Source organism: Microcaecilia unicolor, chromosome 3, assembly GCF_901765095.1.
Source record: "Microcaecilia unicolor chromosome 3, aMicUni1.1, whole genome shotgun sequence".
NCBI lineage: Eukaryota > Metazoa > Chordata > Amphibia > Gymnophiona > Siphonopidae > Microcaecilia > Microcaecilia unicolor.
In genome coordinates this window covers 218,507,078-218,531,535 of record NC_044033.1, presented here as the reverse complement: position 1 = coordinate 218,531,535, position 24,458 = coordinate 218,507,078, and the positions used below count along the sequence as shown (strand labels likewise).

Sequence of the window (24,458 nt, the reverse complement as noted above, 5' to 3'; positions counted from 1 at the left end):
TAGGCAGAAACAGGAAGGGCCGCCTACGGATGTAGGTAAAATAAAAATGTGGCAACCAGAGAAGACAGAAAGTGAAAAATGGTTGAAAAAGGGATGTATGCAATTGGGAAGTGAATGGTTTAATGAGGGAGAAGGATTACCTTGCATGCCAATGAGCCAGGTGATTAAGGTATTGACTGAGTGGCATGCAACCATGCATTGGAACAAAGAAACTATGAAACAACAATTTGAGCAAAAATTTTGGACTTTGAAAATTGATAACTTGATTCAACAGGTTGTGCAGAATTGCATGGTATGTAATATTAACATACCTAAAAGAGGTCCTAAAATATCGCCTGGGACATTTCCAATACCAGAAGGCCCAGCAAAGGAATGGTACATTGATTTCACTGATATGATTGTTCCAGTGCAGGGAAAAAGATATTTGTTAGTTTGGGTGGATGCTTTCTCAAGGTGGATAGAAGCATTTCCATGTAAAAGGGAGACAGCACATGAGGTGGTACAATGCCTGGTAACTCACATTATGCCAAGACATGGGTGTCCGTCCAGAATAATTTCTGATAACGGGACACATTTCAATAATAGTATTTTAAAAGAAATGGAAATGATTATGGGTTTAACACACAGGAAAGTATCAGTGTATCGCCCCACCTCCAATGGTTTGGTGGAGCGCTACAATGGCATTTTAAAAACAAAGTTGAGAGTCTTACTAAAATCTCTCAATAAAGAAATGGTGGGAAAATTATATACATGGCTTGATGTATTGCCATTAGCATTAATGACAATAAGGGCCCAACCCAATGGGCGTACAAAATTGTCCCCATTCCAGATACAGACGGGGCGTCAATTTTTTCCCATGCAAACTGTAGATGTGGAAAACACTACGCAGTATTGGCAAAAATTACAACCAATGCTAAATTTGACCAGTGACATGATTCGTACCAATGTGTCACATCAGGTAGGGAATAATGATGTTTGTGCTTTTAAAGTAGGTGATCTAGTACTACGAAAGAACTTTACACATAAAACGTGGAAGGATCCTGTGTATGTAGGTCCTTTTACTATCACGGCCCTTACTCAGACCGCTGCCTGTCTGGAAGGTCATACTTCTTGGATACATTTATCAGATATTCGACGAATTAATAATATTGAAGTGGACAAAGAATAAACAAACATCATGTCCCTAAACATGATGGTATTGGGATGTTGTTGTTTGTTAATTTTCTCAACGGGGTGGACAATGAAGAATAGACTTGTTACAGCGGCCAAGATGTTGAATTTGACTGATTGTATCATATGTGCCCACCGACTGACATCATCCTTGTCCTTGCCAGCCATGATATATGGGACTACAATGATAACGTTGGGTGGGCACCATGTCTGTTATCCCCATAATACCTGTGTAAGGGATGATGGAAACCTTCATTGGACAAATGAGACTATTTGCGACTGGAAACATTCCCCCGATAAAGTGCAATTACACGCACGATGTTGTAACAGGTAATTGGTCTATAGGAGGAAGTACAGTGATTATAAATATCACAGCCACCAAAGAAAAGTGTGGCAATAAAACAAGCTGCAATAAGACTTTAACTCAATGGTATGTAACAACTGATTCAATGAATGTTAACACCTTGGAATATGCTTTTAATTTGTGTAATTTTTAATGCCACATCAGTTAAAGCAATTAGGCATTATCCTTATAATTGTTCTTATATGAAAAGTAAGAATGACAGTGTATTTCCCTTTGATGAAGCTCACTGTCTGTATTCAAATCTCACCTCGCTGAATATATTGCGGCTAGGAGATTATCTGTGGTGTGATTATAAGTTATATACGTCATTACCAAAGAAATATAAATTTTGTACCCTAGTACAATTGAATCTGTTTAATGCTGTGTACCATGTGTATTAGCATGTTTTCGAAAGATGTGCCAGGACGCTTTTAAAATGACAATGGTAACTGAAATCAAGAATGAACAGAACTTTAATATGTCAGCCGAAAATATTGAAAAGCGTATGTTAAAAATGATGGAAAGACAGAGCTTGCAGAAACTGAATGCCACAAACAAGGGGGAGGAGATTTAGAAGGGAGGTAAGAAGAAACAGACTGGAGCTGAAACGGATGTGTGAGTCCTGGAACGACCAGGCCTCAAGGGAGGATTTGTTGAATAAAAGCATAAAAAAAGGAAGTGGAAGGCTCCAAAGAACATGATCAGAACAAGCTGTGTCAACACTAAAACCTCCTGAGGCATGAGAAAAGAATGTGACAGTAAACATCAGCCAAAGGCACGGCTCCAGAAAGTCTGTGGGAAAGAAAAGGAAACGATAAGGGGAAACAGACGCAGCATGTTCTGCATATGATTAAAAGCTTTGTGGTATTCAGAGACTTGCACGGAATGTTGTATAAGAATTAGTCAGATGCCAAAGAAAAATGGTATATAAGACCAACGAGAAATCTGGGTATTAAGCATTCTGACTTCTTTGCCTGTGCAGATATGCTTCCTGTATAGACCATTGATGCTATACAGTAAATTGTGAACTAAGAGGTGAATAAACATTTTATATTAAATATGAAATTCGTCTAGTCTTTTCTTCACTTTCTATGCAGCATGTCTCCCTTCTTTCCTTCTGATATGCAAGATTTCTCCCTTTCTCACCTCTCCCCCTTTTGCTGCATATCTCCCATCTTCCTCATGCAGCATCTTCCCTCTCCCCCCCCCCCGCCATGCAGCATCTTTCCCCATGTTTCCTCCTCTCTTGCAGCATCTGTCCCCCATGTTCCCTCCTCCATGCAGCATCTTTCCCCTATCTTCCCTCCCCCCAAAGCAGCATCTGTCCCCTGTCTTCCCTCTCCCCATGCATCATCTGTTCCGTCTTCCCTCCCCTGTGCATCTGTCCCCCATCTTTCCTCACCCCCGTGCAGCATCTATTGTCCCCTTCCTTTCTCTTTCCTACCCACAACTCTCCTTGTGCTTCTATGGGTTGCCGGCCAGCAGCGACAACGATTTCTACACACTGCCTTACGCTCAACAATCTCCTTGCAGCCGCTAAGCATTAAGCCTCTCCTCTGCTGCATCTTGACTGGGCAGAAACCGGAAGTTGCGGCAGAGAAGCAGCTTCCGGGTTAGCGCTTAGTGGCTACAAGGAGGTCGCTGAGCAGCAGGCAGCGTGTGGGAATTGCTGCGAGCCTGCGACCAGCAGAAGGCAGCAGCTACTTAAGGGACACTCCTGCTGGGTGGGCCCGACACCAATGCTCTTGGCTGTGTGAGTCATTTCATATCATTTCCGTACAGCTTTTCTTTTGAAAGAGTTATTGTAATTAGAACATTTAAATGGTTTATGTCCCATGTAACAATTACACAAAAAAACTAGGAATAACCAAACACAAACCGGAGTGAGGAACACCTTAATTATTACCCTACTTTGAACATTACAAATCAAAATACATATGCACCCGAATCAACACACTTTATATATGGTAATGGAGGAAAAAGATCTCAGGAGTGGTAGAAGCTCTGAAGATCAGTGGGTTAACACACCTTACAGACCAGAAGTACTTCCGAATTGCCAAGCAGCAAGCCTGCAATAGGCTTTCTGCATTTCTGTAAAATCGTCTCTTTATACATTTACAAATGGGTATTTCAGATTATTTAAACCATTTATTTCTCCGGAGAGACCCTATAGGCCATTGCAGCTGGGCTTCACTTCTAAAACAATTAGAACATTTAAATGGTTTCTCTCTTGTATGACTCATTATATACCATTTGCATCTCGGCCTTTGTAACCAGCAGGGACTAACCCAATGTAAATTCACCATGAGGTTTTACCTCTTCTCACCACATTTGTGATGGGGAAGTCTTGCCCCCAAAATTCTCACACAACCAGCTGTCAAATTCATCAAGATTCTCTTTATTTTTCTTACTTCAACCAGCAGACAAAAATCATAAGCAAGGGCAGAGTGCAAGCAGCTACTGAAACATAAAAGAGAAAGATCAGGAGGGGAGCTCAGCTTGAGCTAAGGGTGGATCCCCCTTTTATAGGTCTTATCTGTCCTCTCTTTCTCATTTGCTTATCTGTCTTTTCCACCTATCCTCTCTCACTTAGTTTCCATCCCCCCCATATTCCATAACCATCTTTCCCATCTTCTAACTTGTTTCTGTGTTATGTTCTGCTTTTTCTCTAAATTCCTAACATTGCAGAGACAGTTTGCTCCTGGTACCTTCCTTATCTGCTTAGAATACAAGCTTAGAAGCAGTGATAATAATGAAGAGAATAAATGTTAAAAGTACATACCTCCACACAGGCTTCCCTTAATATAATTAATATATGTAATTCCCTATCCAGAAGAGCTTAAAATGTTACCATTTTTACAATGCTTAAAGTGCACTGAACTCCTGCAAACCCTCTCCGTACTGCCACACAGTTCACACACAGGTCCACGATCCTTGTTCTTAAGCATGTCTGCTTTAAACTATGTGACAGGCCTGCAAAATCCCTCTGTTCAGTTCTTCCTCTCTCTGACAATACTCACTTTTGAAACATTTATAACATCCTGAATATTTGTTTACTGTATGATTTATTGCAGGTCGAGTCAGATCGCCCTTCCTTCTAAAACATTTATGACATTCTAAACATTTAAAGGGTTTCTCTCCTGTATAAATTCTTTCATGCTATTTCAGTTGGGTCTTATTGAAACATTTATCACACTCTGAATACTTACATGGTTTTCTTCTACATGAATTTTCGTTAACTTTCACCTTGGCCTTCCTCCTGAAACGTTTATCACATTTGGAACATTTATGGTTCCTCTCTTGTATGAGTCATTACGTGACGTTTCACCTTGTCCTTGGTTTTCAAACATTTATCACATTCAGAACACTTAAATGGTTTTTCTCCTGTATGAGTCCTTTTGTGCCGTTCCAAGTTGCCCTTGCTTCTGAAGGTAAAATTATGTATCATACCTGATAATTTTCTTTCCATTAATCATAGCTGATCAATCCATAGACTGGTGGGTTGTGTCCATCTACCAGCAGGTGGAGATAGAGAGCAAACTTTTGCCTCCCTATATGTGGTCATGTGCTGCCGGAAACTCCTCAGTATGTCGATATCAAAGCTCCATCCGCAGGACTCAGCACTTAGAGAATTACACCCACAAAGGGACACTCTGCCCAGCTCACCACCGCCGAAACGGGGGAGGGGAATTAACCCAGCTCATCCCCACACAAGTGGGGGAGGGGAATCCGTCCAGCTCATCCCCGCGGAGCGAGGGAGGGACACCACCCCGCCGATGCGGGGGGATCTGGCTTATCCTGCAACCGCAACCACGGGAGGAGCTGACTGACCCTAACACCGCCGAAGCGGGAGGGGTACAAAGCTGCCCTACAGCCGCACGAAGCGGGAGGGAGTGCCGGCAGAATTTTAAGTCTCAATCCAGCCCCGTAAAACGGAGGGGAGAGGAATGTAGCAGCTCACTGTAACACAAACTCGTCTCAACTCTTGAAGAATTCATTGAAAAACTTGAACACGAAGTCCTCCTGAACAGGAACTGAAGACTAAACTTGAACCTGAAATGCAACCAGAATATAAACAGTACAGATATCTGGGAGGGGCTATGGATGGATCAGCTATGATTAATGGAAAGAAAATTATCAGGTATGATACATAATTTTACCTTCCATATCATCATGCTGATCAATCCATAGACTGGTGGGATGTACCGAAGCAGTACTCACCCAGGGCGGGACATTGAAATCCCTGACCGCAACACTGAAGCTCCAAACCGGGCCTCCGCCCGAGCAGCCACAGTCAAGCGGTAATGTCTGGAGAAGGTATGGGCCGATGCCCAAGTTGCCGCCTTGCAAATCTCTTCCAAGGAGACGGACCCGGCCTCTGCCATCGAGGCTGCCTGAGCTCTAGTGGAGTGAGCCTTCAGCTGGATAGGCGGCACCTTCCCCGCGGCCACATAAGCCGCTGCAATGGCTTCCTTGACCCATCTTGCCACTGTAGGCTTAGCAGCCAGCAGACCCTTACGAGGACCTGCAAACAGGACAAACAGATGATCCGATTTCCGGAAATCATTGGTCACTTCCAAGTATCTGATGATGACACGTCTCACATCCAGATATTTGAGAGCAGAGTATTCCTCTGGGTAGTCCTCCCTACGAAACGAAGGGAGACAGAGCTGCTGATTCACATGGAAGCGAGAAACAATCTTGGGCAGGAAGGAAGGCACTGTGCGAATAGTCACTCCTGCCTCAGTGAACTGCAGAAAAGGCTCTCTACATGAGAGCGCCTGGAGCTCGGAAACTCTTCTGGCTGAAGTGACAGCCACCAAAAAGACTGCTTTCAACGTCAGGTCTTTCAGAGATGCCCTCGACAGGGGTTCAAAAGGCGGCTTCTGCGAGGCTCTTAGTACCAGGTTGAGATTCCACGCAGGCACCACTGAGTGCAGAGGAGGGCGCAGGTGATTAACTCCCTTGAGAAAGCGCACCACATCTGGCTGCGAAGCCAGGGAAGCACCCTTCAGGCGGCCCCTGAAGCAAGCCAGAGCCGCTACCTGGACTTTAAGGGAACTGAGCGACAGGCCTTTCTCCAGACCTTCTTGCAGGAACGCCAGCACTGAAGAAATTGGAGCAGTGAAGGGAGTAAGTGAGCCTGCTTCACACCACGCTGCAAAGATACGCCAAACCCTGGCGTAAGCAGTAGAAGTAGAGCGCTTCCTCGCTCTCAGCATAGTGGCGATGACCTTGTCTGAGAAGCCCTTCTTCCTCAGACGCTGCCGCTCAATAGCCAGGCCGTAAGACCAAAGGGGAAGGGATCCTCCATCACCACGGGACCCTGATGTAACAGGCCCTGCTCCACTGGCAGCCGCAGAGGATCGTCGACTGAGAGCCTGATCAAGTCCGCATACCAGGGACGTCTGGGCCAGTCCGGACCCACCAGGATTATCCGGCCCGGATGCTTTGCCACCCGGTCTAGCACCCTGCCCAACATGGGCCAGGGCGGGAACACATAGAGAAGCTCTTGTGTCGGCCACTGTTGGAGAAGAGCATCTACTCCCAGGGATCGAGGGTCCCGTCCTCTGCTGAAAAAGCGCGGCACTTGGCAGTTGGCCGATGACGCCATCAGATCTAGGCTCGGCTGGCCCCAGCGCTTCGAGATGTCCAAGAACGCCTGAGCAGATAGCTGCCACTCTCCGGGCTCCAAGGTATGGCGACTGAGAAAGTCCGCCTTGACATTCAAGACTCCGGCAATGTGGGCCGCTGACAGCTGTTCCAGGTTCGCTTCCGCCCACTGGCATAGATTCATGGCCTCCTTGGCTAGAGGGGCGCTCTTGGTACCTCCCTGGCGGTTGACATAGGCCACAGCCGTGGCATTGTCCGACAGGACCCGTACTGGCTTCAACGCCAGTACCGGGATGAACTCCAAAAGCGCCAACCGAATGGCTCTGAGTTCCAGGAGGTTGATAGACCACTTTGCCTCTGCAGGAGACCAGAGCCCCTGCGCTGTCCTTCCCAAGCAGTGGGCTCCCCAGCCCGACAAAGAGGCGTCCGTCGTGACGACAATCCACTCCGGGGTCACCAGAGGCATGCCTGCAGACAACTTGTCTGCATCCACCAGCTCAGCGCCTTGCGCACTGCTGGGTCCAAGGGAAGGCGCACAGCATAATCCTCCGACATCGGAGTCCAGCGCTGCAGCAGAGAGTGTTGTAGTGGTCTCATATGAGCCCTGGCCCAGGGCACTACTTCCATCGTGGCCGTCATAGAGCCCAACAGCTGCACATAGTCCCAAGCCCGAAGAGGAGAGGCTGCTAGGAACTGGTCCACCTGAGCCTGAAGCTTGACAATCCGATTGTCTGGCAGGAACACTCTGCCCACTTGGGTGTCGAATCGAACTCCCAGATACTCCAGGGACTGAGTTGGGCGCAGCTGGCTTTTCTCCCAGTTGATGATCCACCCCAGGGAGCTCAAAAGAGCAACCACCCGGTTCACAGCTTTGCCACACTCTGCATAAGAGGGGGCTCGGATCAACCAGTCGTCCAGATAAGGATGGACTTGTACTCCTTCCTTCCTCAGGAAGGCCGCGATGACCACCATAACTTTGGAGAAGGTCCGCGGAGCAGTAGCCAACCCGAACAGGAGGGCTCTGAACTGGAAGTGTCGGCCCAGTACTGCAAAACGCAGAAAGCGTTGATGAGGAGGCCAGATGGGAATATGCAAGTACGCTTCCTTGATGTCCAAGGATGCCAGGAACTCTCCTGCCTTCACTGCCGCTATAACAGAGCGGAGGGTCTCCATGCGAAAGTGCCGAACTTTCAAGGCCCGATTGACCCCTTTGAGGTCGAGGATAGGCCGTACAGAACCTCCTTCCTTTGGTACCACAAAGTAAATGGAGTAACGACCCTTGCCAAGCTGATTTTCTGACACCGGAACGACCGCACCCAGGCGGATCAGATTGTCCAAGGTCTGCTGCACTGCCACAGCTTTGACCGGAGACTTGCAGGGAGAGAGTACAAACCCGTCTTTTAAGGGTCGGCAGAACTCTAGCTTGTAGCCGTCTCTGATGACTTCTAGCACCCAAGCGTCTGAAGTTACTCTGGTCCACTCGCCCAGAAACGAGGACAGGCGTCCTCCAATCTGCACTGGGCCATGGACCAAGACCCCGTCATTGGGTACGAGACCCTGGGGGAGGACCGGAGGGCGTACCTCCGGGACGGCGGTCTCTGCGAAAGGAATGCTGCTTGGGGGAGAAGTTCCTTTTGAAGGAAGAGGGGGCAGAGGAGCCCGACTTGCCCGGGCGGTACCGACGGGCTTCCTGAAACCGTCCTCTGGAGATACCTGGGCGAGCACTGGCCCGAGCCCTGACCTCTGGTAACCTCTTGCCCTTAGACGTGCCGAGATCGGTCACGATTTTGTCCAGCTCGACCCCAAAGAGCAGCTTGCCTTTAAAAGGCAACTTAGCCAGGCGGGACTTAGAGGCGTGGTCCGCAGACCAATGTTTCAGCCAAAGCCAGCGCCGCGCAGAGACTGTCTGAGCCATGCTTTTAGCCGAGGCTCTCAAGACATCATACAGCAAGTCTGCCAAATAAGCCAAGCCCGATTCCAGGGCCGGCCAATCAGCCCTCAAGGAAGGATCCGAGGGGGAAGCCCGCTGCACAATCGTCAGGCACGCCCTGGCCACGTAGGAACCACAAACTGAGGCCTGCAAACTTAAGGCAGCCGCCTCGAAGGACGACCTTAAGGCCGCCTCCAATCTCCTGTCTTGGGCGTCCTTTAGGGCCGTGCCACCTTCCACCGGCAACGCCGTTTTCTTAGTCACTGCAGTGATTAAAGAATCCACGGTAGGCCAAAGAAAGGCCTCACGTTCACCTTCAGGCAAAGGATAGAGGCGGGACATAGCCCTAGCCACTTTGAGGCTCGCTTCCGGGACATCCCATTGAGCCGAAATTAAGGTGTGCATGGCATCATGCACGTGGAAGGTTCTAGGCGGGCGCTTCGTCCCCAGCATAATGGCGGAGCCAACAGGGGCTGAGGGTGAGACGTCCTCCGGAGAGGAAATCTTTAAAATGCTCATGGCCTGCATTAACAGGTTGGGCAAATCCTCTGAGCGAAAGATCCGTGCTGCAGAGGGGTCATCCGCTCCATCCGAGCGGGAATCCGTCTCCTCCAAGGAATCCCCAAAGGACCGTTGGGAGAACTCAGATACGCTGCCCTCATCTACATCAGAGGAAACAGCGTCCTCTAAGGCCTGGGAATCCACCCGAGGGCGTTTACTTCCAGGGGCCTCAGCCCCTTTATCGGATAAAGGAGAAGGGGCAGCGTTCTGCATAAGGAAGGCCTGATGCAGCAGCAAAATAAACTCGGGGGAGAAACCCCCCTGCACTTCAGCTGTCTGGGCCACAGCCCCAGACGCATCCTCAACCGGCGCTCGCAAGAGCGGGGGAGAAACATGCTGCGTATCCAAGATGGCGTCCGGCGCGACACTCCGCGAAGGAGCCGCGCGGGAAGAACGGCGCATAACTTTAGCCGCTTTTTTGCCGTCGCCCAAATCAAGGGCGTCCATGGCAGGAACGTCTCCCAGCTCAAGGGCGGCCCAAGAAAAAGCCGTCCAAGCAGAGTGGCCGGCCAAGATGGCGGAGGCGAGGAGCGGGGGATGGGCATTTATGGCGGGAAAAACCGCTGCACCGGAGGAAGACCCGGGACACTGACCGGCCTCCGAACTGACACCCAACAAGGGCGAAACAAACTTTAATACCCCCGCATCCCCGCTAGTAGCGCACACGCGGTCCGGGGAGCGATTCTTCGCGCCCTCGCCCTCCGACGCCATAGGCCACGTGGAGATCAATCGGGGAACCCCCTGCCCGCTATAAAAAAGGTAAAAATTACCTGCTTCACGCTCCGAGCTGTAACGACCTGGTGTCCCAGTGAGTAGCTGCAATAAACGTTTAAATAAACGTCGAAATAAACGCCTTTAAGGACGTCCAAAAACTTTTTTTTTTTTTTTTTAAGGGAGCCAGCGGGAGGGGGGAGAAAAGGAGGGTCCTGGCGCCACCAGGTTTGCACTTGCTCAAAAAGAGCCCTCAACCCCAGGCACTCAACAAAACCTAAAAATTAGGCTTGGAGGCCTAGCCAGAGCTGCTGCTGTGTGTGACCACCACCTGCTGAGATAGAGAACATACTGAGGAGTTTCCGGCAGCACATGACCACATATAGGGAGGCAAAAGTTTGCTCTCTATCTCCACCTGCTGGTAGATGGACACAACCCACCAGTCTATGGATTGATCTGCATGATGATATGGAAACACTTATATTCAGAACACTTAAATGGTTTGTATCCTGTGTAAGTCACTTTATGTCGTTCTACTGTTGCTCTCTGACTGAAACTTTTATCACATTCACAACACTTAGTTTGTGTCCTGTATGAGTCATTTTATGACATTGTAGAGATGAACTCTGACTGAAAAACTTTCATCACATTCAGAACACTTAAATAGTTTCTGTTTAGATGCTGAAAAGGCATTCGACCAGGTCCGCTGGGATTTCCTATTTCACACGCTAGGAAGTATGGGCATACAAGGATGGTTTGTGAGAGCAGTGGAAAACTTTATATAGCAATCCAGGGGCAAGGGTGATTATAAATGGCATGAGTAAGGACGAGTTCACAATTGGGAGAGGTACAAGACAGGGCTGCCCGCTTTTCCCTCTCCTCTTTGTGATTGCATTAGAACCGTTACTTAGAACATTGAGGAACGCACAGGAGATAGAAGGCGTTAGAGTGGCAGGTCAAGAAATTAAAGTTCTGGCTTAAGCTGATGATCTCCTGCTGACCTTGACTATCCCAGACCGTTCACTAGCAGCTTTATTAGAAGGCATAGATCAATATGGACAGTTATCAGGGTTCAAGTTGAATACAAGTAAATCTTACTTCCTTACATTAGGTCCTGAAACCCAAACAGTTAAAGAAAATAAAATGCCACTGTAAGGAGCGAAAGAAGAAATTAAGTACCTAGGAGTGAATATAACTTCAGACCGTACAAAATTATATGAGCAAAATATACACCGGTTACTTAAAGGAACTGAGCGGAGGCTACAGGCATGTATCCCCCTACCACTCTCATGAGGGGGCAGAATAGCATTATATAATCTGATAATTATCCCCAGGTGGTTGTATATGCTCCAGACGATCCCTTTGCACATAAGTAGGGCAGATGAGAGGAAATTTAACTCCATGTTACAACGTTTCCTATGGCAGGGAAAGAGGGCACGCCTCCCAAGAGGGACACTACAGATCCGGGTGGAATACGGAGGACTGGGGCTTCTCAGTATCCGATATTTAAACGTGGCAAGTGGTATGCGGCACATCAATGACTGGTTTAGATCGACACAGAACATTTAAATGGTTTGTGTCCTGTGTGAGTCACTTTATGCCGTTGTAGAGATGCTCTCTGACTGAAACTTTTATCACATTCAGAACATTTAAATGGTTTGTGTCCTGTGTGAGTCACTTTATGCTTTTTCAAATTACCTTTTAGACTGAAACATTTACCACATTCAGAACATTTGAATGGTTTGTGTCCTGTGTGAGTCATTTTATGCTGTGGTAGATTCGAGCTCTCACTGAAACTTTTATCACATTCAGAACATTTGAATGGTTTGTGTCCTGTGTGACTCACTTTATGCCGTTCTAGAGATGCTCTCTGACAGAAACTTTTATCACATTCAAAACATTTGAATGGTTTGTGTTCTGTGTGAGTCATTTCATGGCATTGCAAATGATCTGTTCGACTGAAACATGTATCACATTCAGAACATTTAAATGGTTTGTGTCCTGTGTGAGTCACTTTATGCCGTTCTAGAGACGTTCTCTGATTGAAACTTTTATCACATTCAGAACATTTGAATGGTTTGTGTCCTGTGTGAATAATTTTATGGGTTTGCAAAGAACTTCTATAACTGAAACATTTATCACATTCAGAACATTTGAATGGTTTGTGTCCTGTGTGAGTCACTTTATGCCGTTGTAGATACGCTCTCTGACTGAAACTTTTATCACATTCAGAACATTTGAATGGTTTATGTCCTGGGTGAGTCATTTTATGCTGTTCTACATTGATTCTTTGACTGAAACATGTATCATATTCAGAACATTTAAACAGTTTTTCTTGGGTGACAGTGTCTACTATTTTGTCAGTTCTGCTCATAGTATGAGAGTAAGGAACCTTGGGCTTATGCAAGGTTATGTCTTTTTCAACAAAATGACGGTCTGTGCTTACATGTTCCTGAGTATCAGCACTTTTAAAAGGTCTCTCACCTTCTTTTCGTCCCTGAGTTTGTACAAGTCTTTGGCAGCATTTGGAATTTCTATCTTGTGAATTTGATCTTTCTCTGTTTTCAGCTCTATCTTTCACCCTGGGTGCTGTTATTCTACTGCTGCTGTGTTCACACTCAGCTGAAGAATCTGAGCTATCTCTGGAGGGGTCTTTCTGTTTCCATTCCTCCCTCTGCTGTCCATTGCCCAATCTCAGTTTCTTACTATTATTCCTATATCCAGGATCTGTTGGAGAAAAATGAAAGTACCACCATTAATTTTACATCTATGGAGAAGCACATATATAGGCAGCTACCCCCATGTGATTTTTTAAAGAAGACATTTTCTTAGCTAACATTCCCTATGATAGGAAGTTGTGCTGCAAGTAGATGGGAACAGGTGGACAATGGCATATGGATCCTCAGGAGCTTAACCAAGATTGGATAGCAGAGCCGGTAGTGGGAGGCGGGGCTGGAGGTTGGGAGGCGGGGATAGTGCGGGGCAGACTTATATGGTCTGTGCCAGAGCCAGTGGTGGGAGGTGGGACTGGAGGCTGGGAGGCAGGGATAGTGCTGGGCAGACTTGTACGGTCTGTGCCCTAAAGAGCATAGGTACAAATCAAAGTAGGGTATACACAAAAAGTAGCACACATGAGTTGTCTTGTTGGGCAGACTGGATGGACCGTGCAGGTCTTTTTCTGCCATCATCTACTATACTATAAACTATATCAAAAAAAGGGAGACAGACCAATCTCATCCTGCTGGTTCTGTGCATCGTATCTGCATCTCCTTTCTCTGCAATGACTCCCTTCGCTAATCAAAACTCTTGCCACACCCTGCTGGAGATCCAGAATTCATTCAATCCAAGCCACATCACCTGTTTCATGCAGGTCTTCACATGTGCCTGTATTGAGAAGGTTTCCTCTTTCCTTAGATCCCTGGGTCTCGGTCCTGAATTCCTGTTTCTTAAATTGGATTAACATATCAGGTCTGACGCTGGAGAAACCTGTTTTAGAAAAATATAGTTACAATTAGGTCCGTTTTTAAAGCTGGTAATTTTTGTAAATGCAGAACACGCATTTAAATAAATACATACACTATATTGATTCCACTATACTGATGCCATCTGTACAGGCAAGTTTGAAAGCTTACCAGGGAAGGGGGATGGAGAATAAGATGCTGGAAACACCAGGGCTGCACGAGACAAAAAGCTGCTAGGGCACATAAGGGAGTTGAGGGGGGAGGACAGAAAAAGAATTACATAAGTACTGCCATACTGGGAAAGACCAACGGTCCATCAAGCCCAGTATCCTGTTTCCAACAGTGGCCAATCCAGGTCACAAATACCTGACAAGATACCAAAAAAGTACAAAACATTTTATACTGCTTATCTCAGAAATAGTGGATTTTCCCCAAGTCCATTTAATAATGGTCTATGGACTTTTCCTTTAGGAAGCCGTCCAAACCTTTTTTAAACTCGGCAAAGCTAACCGCCTTTACCACATTCTCTGGCAACGAATTCCAGAGTTTAATTACACGTTGAGTGACGGAAACCTTTCTATGATTCGTTTTAAATTTACTACATTGTAGCTTCATCACATTCCCCCTAGTCCAAGTATTTTTGGAAAGCGTAAACAGACACTTCATATCTACCCGTTCAACTCCACTCATTATTTTATAGACCTCTATCATATCTTCCCTCAGCCGCCTTTTCTCCAAGCTGAAGAGCCCTAGCCGCTTTAGCCTTTCCTCATAGGGAAGTCGTCCCATCCCCTTTATCATTTTCGTCACCCTTCTCTGCACCTTTTCTAATTCCACTATATCTTTTTTGAGATGCAGCGACCAGAACTGAACATAATATTCAAGGTGTGGTCGCACCATGGAACGATACAAAGGTATTATAACATCCTCATTTTTGTTTTCCATTCCTTTCTTAATAATACCTAACATTCTATTTGCTTTCTTGGCCGCAGAAGGTTTCAACATATTATTATTATTATTAGTTACATTTGTATCCCACATTTTCCCACTTTTTGCAGGCTCAATGTGGCTTACATATAACTGTTAACAGCATTATCCGATTACGGTCTGAACAAATACATGGTATGAATGAATACAAAGTGATATTGTAGTAGAATGAGGTACATGTAAGGTAGTTACATGTATGGTAGGTGCGGTTGGGGGGAAGCTAGAGATGGAGAGGGGGAAGAAGAGTCAGATAATATCCATTATGGTCTTTGGTTACATTTTGTCACATGTGACCAGGTATTTTTATGTTGAGCCGGTGGGGCATGCTCTTCTGAACAGGACTGTCTTTAGTGCTTTCCGACAATTTAGGTGGTCGAGTGTAGTTTTTACTGCTTTTGGTAATGCATTCCATAGTTGTGTGCTTAGGTAGGAAAAGCTGGTTGCATAGGTGGATTTGTATTTGTGTCTTTTGTTGCTTGGGTAGTGGAGGTTTAGATATGATCGTGCAGATTTTGTGGTGTTTCTGGTTGGCAGGTTGATGAGGTCTGTCATGTATCCTGGTGCCTTGCCGTAAATAATTTTATGAACAGTCGTGCAGATTTTGAAAGTGATACGTTCTTTGATTGGTAGTCAGTGCAATTTTTCTCTGAGTGGTTTGGCGCTGTCAAAACGTGTTTTTCCAAATATAAGCCTGGCTGCTGTGTTTTGGGCAGTCTGAAGTTTCTTTATGATTTGATCCTTGCATCCCGCATAGATTCCATTACAGTAATCTGTGTGGCTTAGTACCATGGATTGTACCAGGTTACAAAATATTTCCCTCGGGAAGAATGTCATCAATGACGACACCTACATCCCTTTCTTGGTCTGTGACTCCTAACGTGGAACCTCCATGACGTAGCTATAATTCGGGTTCCTCTTTCCCACATGCATCTCTTTGCACTTGCTCACATTAAATGTCATCTTCCATTTAGACGCCCAGTCTCCCAGTCTCGTAAGGTCCTCTTGTAATTTTTCACAATCCACCCACGATTTAACGACTTTGAATAACTTTGTGTCATCAGCAAATTTAATTACCTCACTAGTTACTCCCATCTCTAGGTCATTTATAAATATGTTAAAAAGCAGCGGTCCCAGCACAGACCCCTAGGGAACCCCACTAACTACCCTTCTCCATTGAGAATACTGACCATTTAACCCTACTTTCTGTTTTCTATCTTTTAACCAGTTTTTAATCCACAAAAGAACACTACCTCCTAGCCCATGACTCTCCAATTTCCTCTGGAGTCTTTCATGAGGTACTTTGTCAAACGCCATCTGAAAATCCAGATACACAATATCAACCGGCTCACCTTTACCTACATGTTTGTTCACCCCTTGAAAGAAATGTAGTAGGTTGGTGAGGCAAGATTTCCCTTCACTAAATCCATGTTGACTTTGTCTCATTAATTCATGCTTTTCAATATGCTCTGGAATTTTGTTCTTAATAATAGTCTCTACCATTTTGCCCGGCACCGACGTCAGACTCACCGGTCTAAAATTTTCCGGATCTCCTCTGGAACCTTTTTAAAAAATCGGCGTTACGTTAGCCACCCTTCAATCTTCCGGTACCATGCTTGATTTTAAGGATAAATTACATATTACTAACAATCGCTCCGCAAGTTCATTTTTCAGTTCTATCAGTACTCTGGGATGAATACCATCCGGTCCAGGAGATTTGCTACTCTTCAGTTTGTAGAACTGCCCCATTGCCTCCTCCAGGTTTACAGGATTCATTAAGTTTCTCTGACTCGTCAGCTTCGAATACCAATTCTGGCACCGGTATCCCACTCAAATCTTCCTCGGTGAAGACAGAAAAAGCAAAGAATTCATTTAAAGACAGAAGGAAAGAGGAAGCTGAATAGCAGACAGAAAATGAAGAGGCTGCATAGCATGGGGAACAGAAAGAGAGAGAGAGAGAGAGAGTAAATATGAAAAATGGCAGGGGGCACAGAAAGAGAGAAAGCTGCATGGAACAGAGAGAGAATGAGGGTGAGAATAGACATTGAATGAGAGGGAGAGAGAGAGAGAGAGAGAGAGAGAGAGAGAGAGAGAGAGAAGAGGCTAGGGTGGGAGTGCAGAGGAAAGATGAGCATGTAAAGGATTCCTTTATGTTGAATATTTTTCCTTTGTGAATGACTGTGGGGTCCTGTGAAATGTTTTGGCATGGTTTGCAGCTGGATATATTGCAAGGATGTGTGCCATTCTCTTCTTTTTGAGTCTGTGTTGGGAGCTTACTTCTAATTAGCTTGTGTTTTAAGTTGGGTGGCTGTTGGAAGGCAGCAGTGGTGGGGATGGGAATATCTCTTTCAGTAATTCATCCTCCTGGAGTAGAGGCTGCAGATCTTTTATGATTTTTCTTAATTTTTCCAGCTCTGGGTTGTACGTCACTATAAAGGGGATTCTGTCTGTGGCTTTTTTTTTCCTTTGTACTATAGCAGATTTTCCCTGGGTGTTTTGAGAGAGAAGGCAATATTCATGGAGATTATTTTGGGGTTGTAGCCTTTCTGTTCAAAGGATGCAGTCAGGATTTCAAGGTGTCTGTCTCTGTCCCCTGGGTCACAGCAGATACGGTAGTATCTTGTGGCTTGGTTGTAAATAATGGATCTTTTTGTATGTGAAGGGTGAAAACTGGAGTTGTGGAGGTAGCTGCATCTGTCTGTGGGTTTCTTGTATATAGATATTTGTATATAGCCATCACTGATTGAGACCGTGGTGTCCAAAACACTGACTTTTTCTGGGGAGTAGTCAATTTTGAATCTGATTGTAGAATGATATGTAATGAAGGAATTGTAAAATTGTTTCAGAGTTTCTTCCCCCTCAGTCCAAATCATAAAAATGACATTGATGTACCGGTAGTATTTTAGGGGTTTGATCTGGTATGTATTCAGAAATGACTCTTCCAGCTCAGCCATAAAGAGGTTGGCATATTGGGGTGCTGTCCTGGTGCCCATCGCAGTGCCCATTATTTGTAGATAGATAGATATTGTTAAGGCGGAAGTAGTTGCGAGTTAAAATAAATTTGATTAATTTTGTAATAGTTTCTAGTGAGTATTGATGGCCCAGTGTGGATGTTTTTAGAAGTTTCCCACATGCAGCTATGCCATCCGCATGGGGAATATTGCTGTATAGTGATTCTACATCCATCGTGACCAGAAGGGTGCGTGGTGGTAATTGCTTGATATTTTTCAATTTATTCAGAAAGTCTGTGGTGTCTTGTATGAAGCTGTTTGTTTTGTGCACGAGAGGTTTCAGAATTCCCTCTGAGTCCAGATATTTCCTCCGTGAGTGTGCCAATACCCGATATGATTGGTCTGCCAGGGTTTCCAGGTTTGTGGATTTTGGGTAGCATAAATTACAGCAGCCCAAAATACAGCAGCCAAGCTGATATTCAGCAAAACACGCTTCAAATGTGACAACCCCCCCCCCCCCCCCCCCCCCCCCCCCCCCCCCCGAGAAAAGTTTCATTGGCTCCCAATCAAGGAACGGATCATCTTCAAAATCTGCACCTTAGTCCACAAAATCATATACGCCGTAGTCCCAGAATACATGACAGACTTCATAGACTTACCAATAAGAAAAAGTCACATCATCAAGATCCTACCTAAACCTACACTACCCAAATTGCAAAGGACTGAAATACAAAACAAAACAACTTACGCAGCCGGCTTCTCCTACATAAGCGCACAACTATGGAATAGGCTCCCAAAAGCTGTGAAAACAATCCACAACCACTTGAACTTCAGGAAATCACTAAAAACTAACCTCTTCAAAAAGGCCTACCCCAACAACCCCATGTAACTCTCTTCACCTACCAACACAGCATGACTATGATCGAACAGGACAACATGCAATCTTCATCCATTCCGACCCTCCACTTATACCTCATACGATCACTATACAACTTTGTATTTGTTATCCACCGACTGGGCAAACGCCTTTGATGGTACTATGTAAGCCACTTTAAGCCTGCAAATAGGTGGGAAAATGTGGGGTACAAATGCAACCAATACATAAATAAATATAGAATGTGCCCACAGAAGGCTGGTTTGGTATGAGTTTCTTCAGATGTGGCTGTACTTGTTTAGGAAATGTTCTGATAAGGTCTTTTAACTGCTTTGTATAATCCTGTTGTCACGGTTGTGCCCATGTTTCGTGCTCACCACCTGGTGGCCAGACCTGGTGGCTGCAATGGACTGTCTGGTTACTGTTACCCGTTCCAGATTTCAGCCCAGTCCGGTCTGGATCTTCCGGGCGGCCAGGCTTGCTTTTTGTTTGAGCCTGCACAGCACCCGTAGCTGCCTGGTGATTGCTGCAGTGGAGCCTCAACTGCTGCTGGGCTTACTAGCCATTTGGAAACTCTCTGCTTTGCCTTTGCATCGCCTTAGGCCCTGGTATGTTGGTGCTTGTTGCTCTTCTGCCTAGTTTGGGTTCTTGCCTGAGATTCTTGTCTGTTTCTAGTTAGTTGGTGTGTAGTTTAGATTAGGTTGTTGCTTGTTTTCTAGTCATGTCTCTGGGTTATATTTCTGTGTCTAGTTCTTGTCTGTTTGTGTCTTTAGTGGCTGCTCTGCAGCTTCCAGTCCTGTCTCTTGTCTGTCAGTATTTGTTCCCTGTTTTAGTGGCTGCGTGCAGCTTTCAGGCCTGTCCTTTAGCTTATCTATTTTCTTGCCTTGCTGTCCCTGTATGTTCCTTTCCCCTCTGACCCTCAGTCCTTGTTTAGTCTAGTGGGGATCCAGTTCCTGCCCTGTCCTATAAGTCCTGACGGTCGCCTGTAGCCAGGGGCTCAACACCTGGGGAAGGGCGGCCATGTGCAGGTGAAGTCTAACTGTTTGTCAGAGTTCTGCCTTGTATCTGGTGGGGGTGGTTTTGCCTGCCACTGCCGCTCCTCGGCAGTGGCCCAAGGGCTCACAACCCTAGTTCCTGCTTTGAAAGCGTGACAGAATGCAAAGGCCATGAGCGCGACAAGATCACCCCTTCAGCTAGGCTTCTTGCCCAGAACTTTTGCCTCTGTTGGCAATCTGGGTTCCAGCCCCGGTGCAGCTCCTGATTCCGGTTCGGATCCCAGCTACAATCCAATTTTTGCTCTTGATCCTTTTATGACGCTCCTGGATTATCGTCTTAAACTGTGGACTGACCCAGCCCTAGAGAAGACTCCTGAAGCTGTGGCCGAGAGAAAGCGTTGGGAGGGCTCTAATTTCTTTGGAACCCCAGTCTCTGCTTTTGATTTTTCTACCCGGCTCTGGGATTACCGCCGCAGACTTTCCTTTGATCCTACCCTGCGGGATACTCCTGAAGCAGACGCTGAGAGAAGGCGAGTTAGAAGTCCCGAGTACACGGCTTCCCTGCAGTCCTTTCTCGCAGAGTTGATACTGAGTCTGGATCGAGTTGCAGTTTCAGCCAAGATGCTGAGTCCGGATCGAATTACAGTTCCAGCCCAGATGCTGAGGCCACTCCGAGTTTGAGTTCCAGCCAAGATGATGCTGAGTCCACTCCGAGTTTGAGTTCCAGCCAGCCAAGTTGATGCTGAGTCCACTCTGAGTTTGAAGTCCAGCCAAGATGATGCTGAGCCCACTCTGAGTTCCAGTTCCAGCCGAGATGCTGAGGCCACTCCGAGTTCCAGTGCCAGCCGAGATGCTGAGGCCACTCCGAGTTCCAGTGCCAGCCAAGATACTGAGTTCATGCAGAGTTGCAGCTCCAGCCTAGATACTGAGTCCGGATCAGGTTGCAGCTCCGGCCAAGATGCTGAGTGCAAGCCGAGTTGCTGTTCCAGCCAAGTTGCTGTGTCCAGATCGAGTTGCAGTTGCAGCCAAGATGCTGAGTCCAAGCCGAGTTCCAGCTCCAGCCAAGTTGCTGAGTCCACAGCGAGTTCCAGTTCCGCTGAGATGCTAGGCCCGCTCTGAGTTCCAGTTCCAGCCAAGCTGCTGAGTCCATACTGAGTTCCAGTTCCAGCCAAGCTGCTGAGTCCATGCTGAGGTCCAGTCCCAGCCAAGCCGCTGAGTCCACGCTGTGGTCCAGTCCCAGCCAAGCTGCTGAGTCCACACTGAGTTCCAGTTCCAGTCAAGAGTCTGAGCCGAGTTCCAGTCCCAGCCAAGAGGCGAAGGCCAGTCCTGATTTCAGTCTTGACTCCTGTTCAAGTTCCAGCCAAGCTATTCCTGGTCATGTTTGGAAGCTCCTCCGTAGGTTTCACCATTGTTACCCATAGAGATCTGAATTCCCCGTGGAGGTCGGGGGGGGGGGGGGGGGCCTTGAGGGGAAGGTACTGTCACGGTTGTGCCCATGTTTCGTGCTCTCCTTCTTCTCGCCACCTGGTGGCCAGACCTGGTGGCTGCAATGGACTGTCTGGTTACTGTCACCCATTCCAGATTTCAGCCCAGTCCGGTCCTTCCGGGCGGCCAGGCTTGCTTGTTTTGTTTCAGCCTGCACAGCACCCGTAGCTGCCTGGTGATTGCTGCAACTGAGCCTCAACTGCTGCTGGGCTTATTAGCCATTTGGAAACTCTCTGCTTTGCCTTTATATTGCCTTAGGCCCTGGTATGTTGGTGCTTGTTGCTCTTCTGCCTAGTTTGGGTTCTTGCCTGAGATTCTTGTCTGTTTCTAGTTAGTCGGTGTGTAGTTTAGATTAGGTTGTTGCTTGTTTTCTAGTCTTGTCTCTGGGTTATATTTCTGTGTCTAGTTTTTGTCTGTGTCTTTAGTGGCTGCTCTGCCGCATCCAGTCCTGTCTCTTGTCTGTCAGTATTTGTTCCCTATTTTAGTGGCTGCTCTGCAGCTTCCAGTCCTGTCTCATCTGTCAGTATTTGTTCCCTGTTTTAGTGGCTGCGTGCAGCTTTCAGTCCTGTCCTTTAGCTTATCCATTTCCTTGCCTTGCTGTCCCTGTATGTTCCTTTCCCCCCTGACCCTCAGTCCTTGTTCAGTCTAGTGGGGATCCAGTTCCTGCCCTGTCCTACAAGTCCTGCAGGGGCTCAACTCCTGGGGAAGGATGGCCATGTGCAGGTTAAGTCTAACTGTTTGTCACAGTTCTGCCTTGTCTCTGGTGGGGGGTGGTTTTGCCTGCTGCTGCCGCTCCTCGGCAGTGGCCCAAGGGCTCACAAATCTAGTTCCTGCTTTGAAAGCGCGACACCTGTGTGGGATCCTCAGTTAGTTTCCTGTAGTATGTATTGTCTGAGAGCTGTCTGTGCCCTTCTTCAATGTATTTTTGTGTGTCCATAATTACCACTGCGCCTCCTTAGTCTGCGGGTTTGATGATAATGTGTTCGTTAGTTTGTAGAGTTCTTATGGACGCTCTTTCTGGTGGAGTAAGATTGAACAGAATTTTCTTTTGTTTGCTGGAAAGTTGTGATTTTACCCTGAAGCTTTCTATATAGTTGTCCAGCTTGTAGTTTTGTCCATCCTGTGGGGTGAACTAAGTTTTCTTTTGTTTAAAACTGTATTCCAGTCGCAGTTTTCTAAAACATTCTTCTAGGTCTGAGTATAATTGGATTTATTATTATATAATGTTATATTTATTATTATATAACACGCCCATCCAACAAGCTGGACGAAATCCAATTATACTCGGACCTAGAAGAATTATTGGAGAAACAAGCCAGATGCTAAAGACAAGATTTAATTTACACAGACATCATATGAAAAATGCCAGTGCCAGCCAGGATGTCACGCCTGTGGGGCGGCACTTTACAAAACCAGAACACTGTACCAGTGATTTCATAGTAAGGATCCTGAAAGGTAACTTTAAAACAATACAGGAACGTAAGACCTTTGAAGTCAGAATGATTAAATATTTTGACTCCACCAGGCAGGACTTAACAAAGATTTGGATTTTCTAGCCCATTATAAACCATAAAATTGTACTGCTTTGTTTGTCACCCTCCTGTCTCCATGCATATCTCCCTGTCTCTCACCTATCCACCCCCATCCTGTTAGACTGCCACTGAAATGCTTTGATGTTTCACTTATATATACTGTCATTTACCAACATTTGCTTATTTCTGACCTGTCAAAGAAGGGCAACCTTCGAAAGCTAATCAAGAAATGTATTAAGTTATGTCCAATAGAAAAGGTATCAACTTATTTTCTTTTCCATGTTTTATTTTGTTTTATTTCTACTGATTACCTTTAAAAGTGGAGTAACACGGCTACCACACCTCTCTATTCAAGAAATACAAAAGAACACAACGAGAGGATCATGGAAAAGATTATCGGATTAAACTTAAAGAAACGAAGAAGGAAATACAGCTAGCGAAAGCACAGGTGAAAGAAAAATGGCTAAAGATGTAAAGAGAGGTGACAAGACTTTATTTTAGATATATTGGGGAAAGGAAAATAGGAATGGAATTACAAGACTGAAAGATGCTGAGAATAGCTACGTGGAGAGTGATGAGGATAAAGTGAATGTGTTAAACAAATACTTCTCTTCAGTGTTCACGGAAGAAAATTTTGGAGAAGGATCATAGTTGGTTGAGGAGGGAATATCTGAGAATTGAGTGGATCATGCCCCGTTGATAGAAGAAAGTGTTTATAAACGGCTTGAAAATCTGAAAGTGGACAAAGCTGTGGGGCTGGATGGGATACATCCTAGCATACTGAGAGCTCAGAGAAATCCTGGCAGGACCTCTTAATGATTTATTTAATAGATCTTTTGAGACGAGAGAGGTTCTGCGGGATTGAAAATGAGCTAATGTGGTCCCTCTTCACAAAAGTGGAAACAGAGAAGAAGTGGGAAACTACAGGCTGGTAAGCCTCAGGTCGGTGGTAGGAAAAATAATGGAGTCGCTGCTGAAGGAAAGGATAGTTGACTTTCTAGAAGCCAACAGGTTACAGGATCCAAGGAAAATCCTGCCAAATTAATCTGATCGACTTCTTTGATGGGTGACCAAAGACCTGGATGAAGGACGTGCACTAGATCTAATCTACTTGGATTTCAGCAAAGCCTTTCATACAGTCCATCACAGAAGACTCGTGAATAAGCTGAGAGGGCTGAACTTAGGACCCAAAGTGGTGAACTGGATAGGAAACTGGTTGATCAAAAGGCAGCATATGGAATCAGTTCGGAAGAAACGAAGATGAGTAGTGGAGTGCCTTAGGGATCGGTGCTGGGGACAATTCTATTTGATATATCTGTTACGGACACTGCTGAAGGATTAGAAGGAAAAGTTTGCCTTTTTGAAGATGACACAAAGGTAGCCAATAGAGTGGATATGCTACCCACGCACCCTGGATGGAGTAGAAAACCATGAGCAGGGATCTTCAAACACTGGAAGAATGATCAAGGATCTAGCAGTTAAAATTTAATGCCAAGAAGTGCAGAGTGATGCACTTGGGGTACAGAAAACCAAAAGAGATGTACAAGATAGGAGGGGAGAGATTGGTAAGCTTAGCTCAGGAGAGGGACCTTGGGGTAATGGTGTCCGAGGATCCCAAGGTGACAAAACAGTGTGACAATGCAGTGGCCTTATGAATATAAAAAGACTTGAAGCGGTTCAAAGAAAAGCGACAAAAATGGTATGGGGTTTACGTAGCAAGACGTACATGGAGAGACTTATTGACCTAAACATGTCTACCCTGGAGGAAAGGAGAAACAGGGGTGATACGATACAGATGTTCAAATAATTGAAAGGTATTAACGTGCAAACAAACAATTTCCATAGATG

General features: G+C 46.0%; 1 protein-coding gene across 1 annotated transcript in view; it reads right to left on the bottom strand.

Moving 5' to 3' along the window:
* Window positions 1-10,970: 10,970 nt before the first annotated feature.
* The window catches only part of LOC115464372 (zinc finger protein 723-like), a 38,284-nt gene continuing 24,796 nt past the window's right edge, over window positions 10,971-24,458 (bottom strand). The window contains exons 9-10 of the mRNA XM_030194757.1: window positions 13,686-13,814; window positions 10,971-13,055 (exon numbers count right to left, since the gene is read on the bottom strand). Coding sequence (XP_030050617.1) covers window positions 11,875-13,055; window positions 13,686-13,814 — 1,310 coding nt within the window. The 3' untranslated portion in view covers window positions 10,971-11,874. The remainder of the gene's footprint in view (window positions 13,056-13,685; window positions 13,815-24,458) is intronic.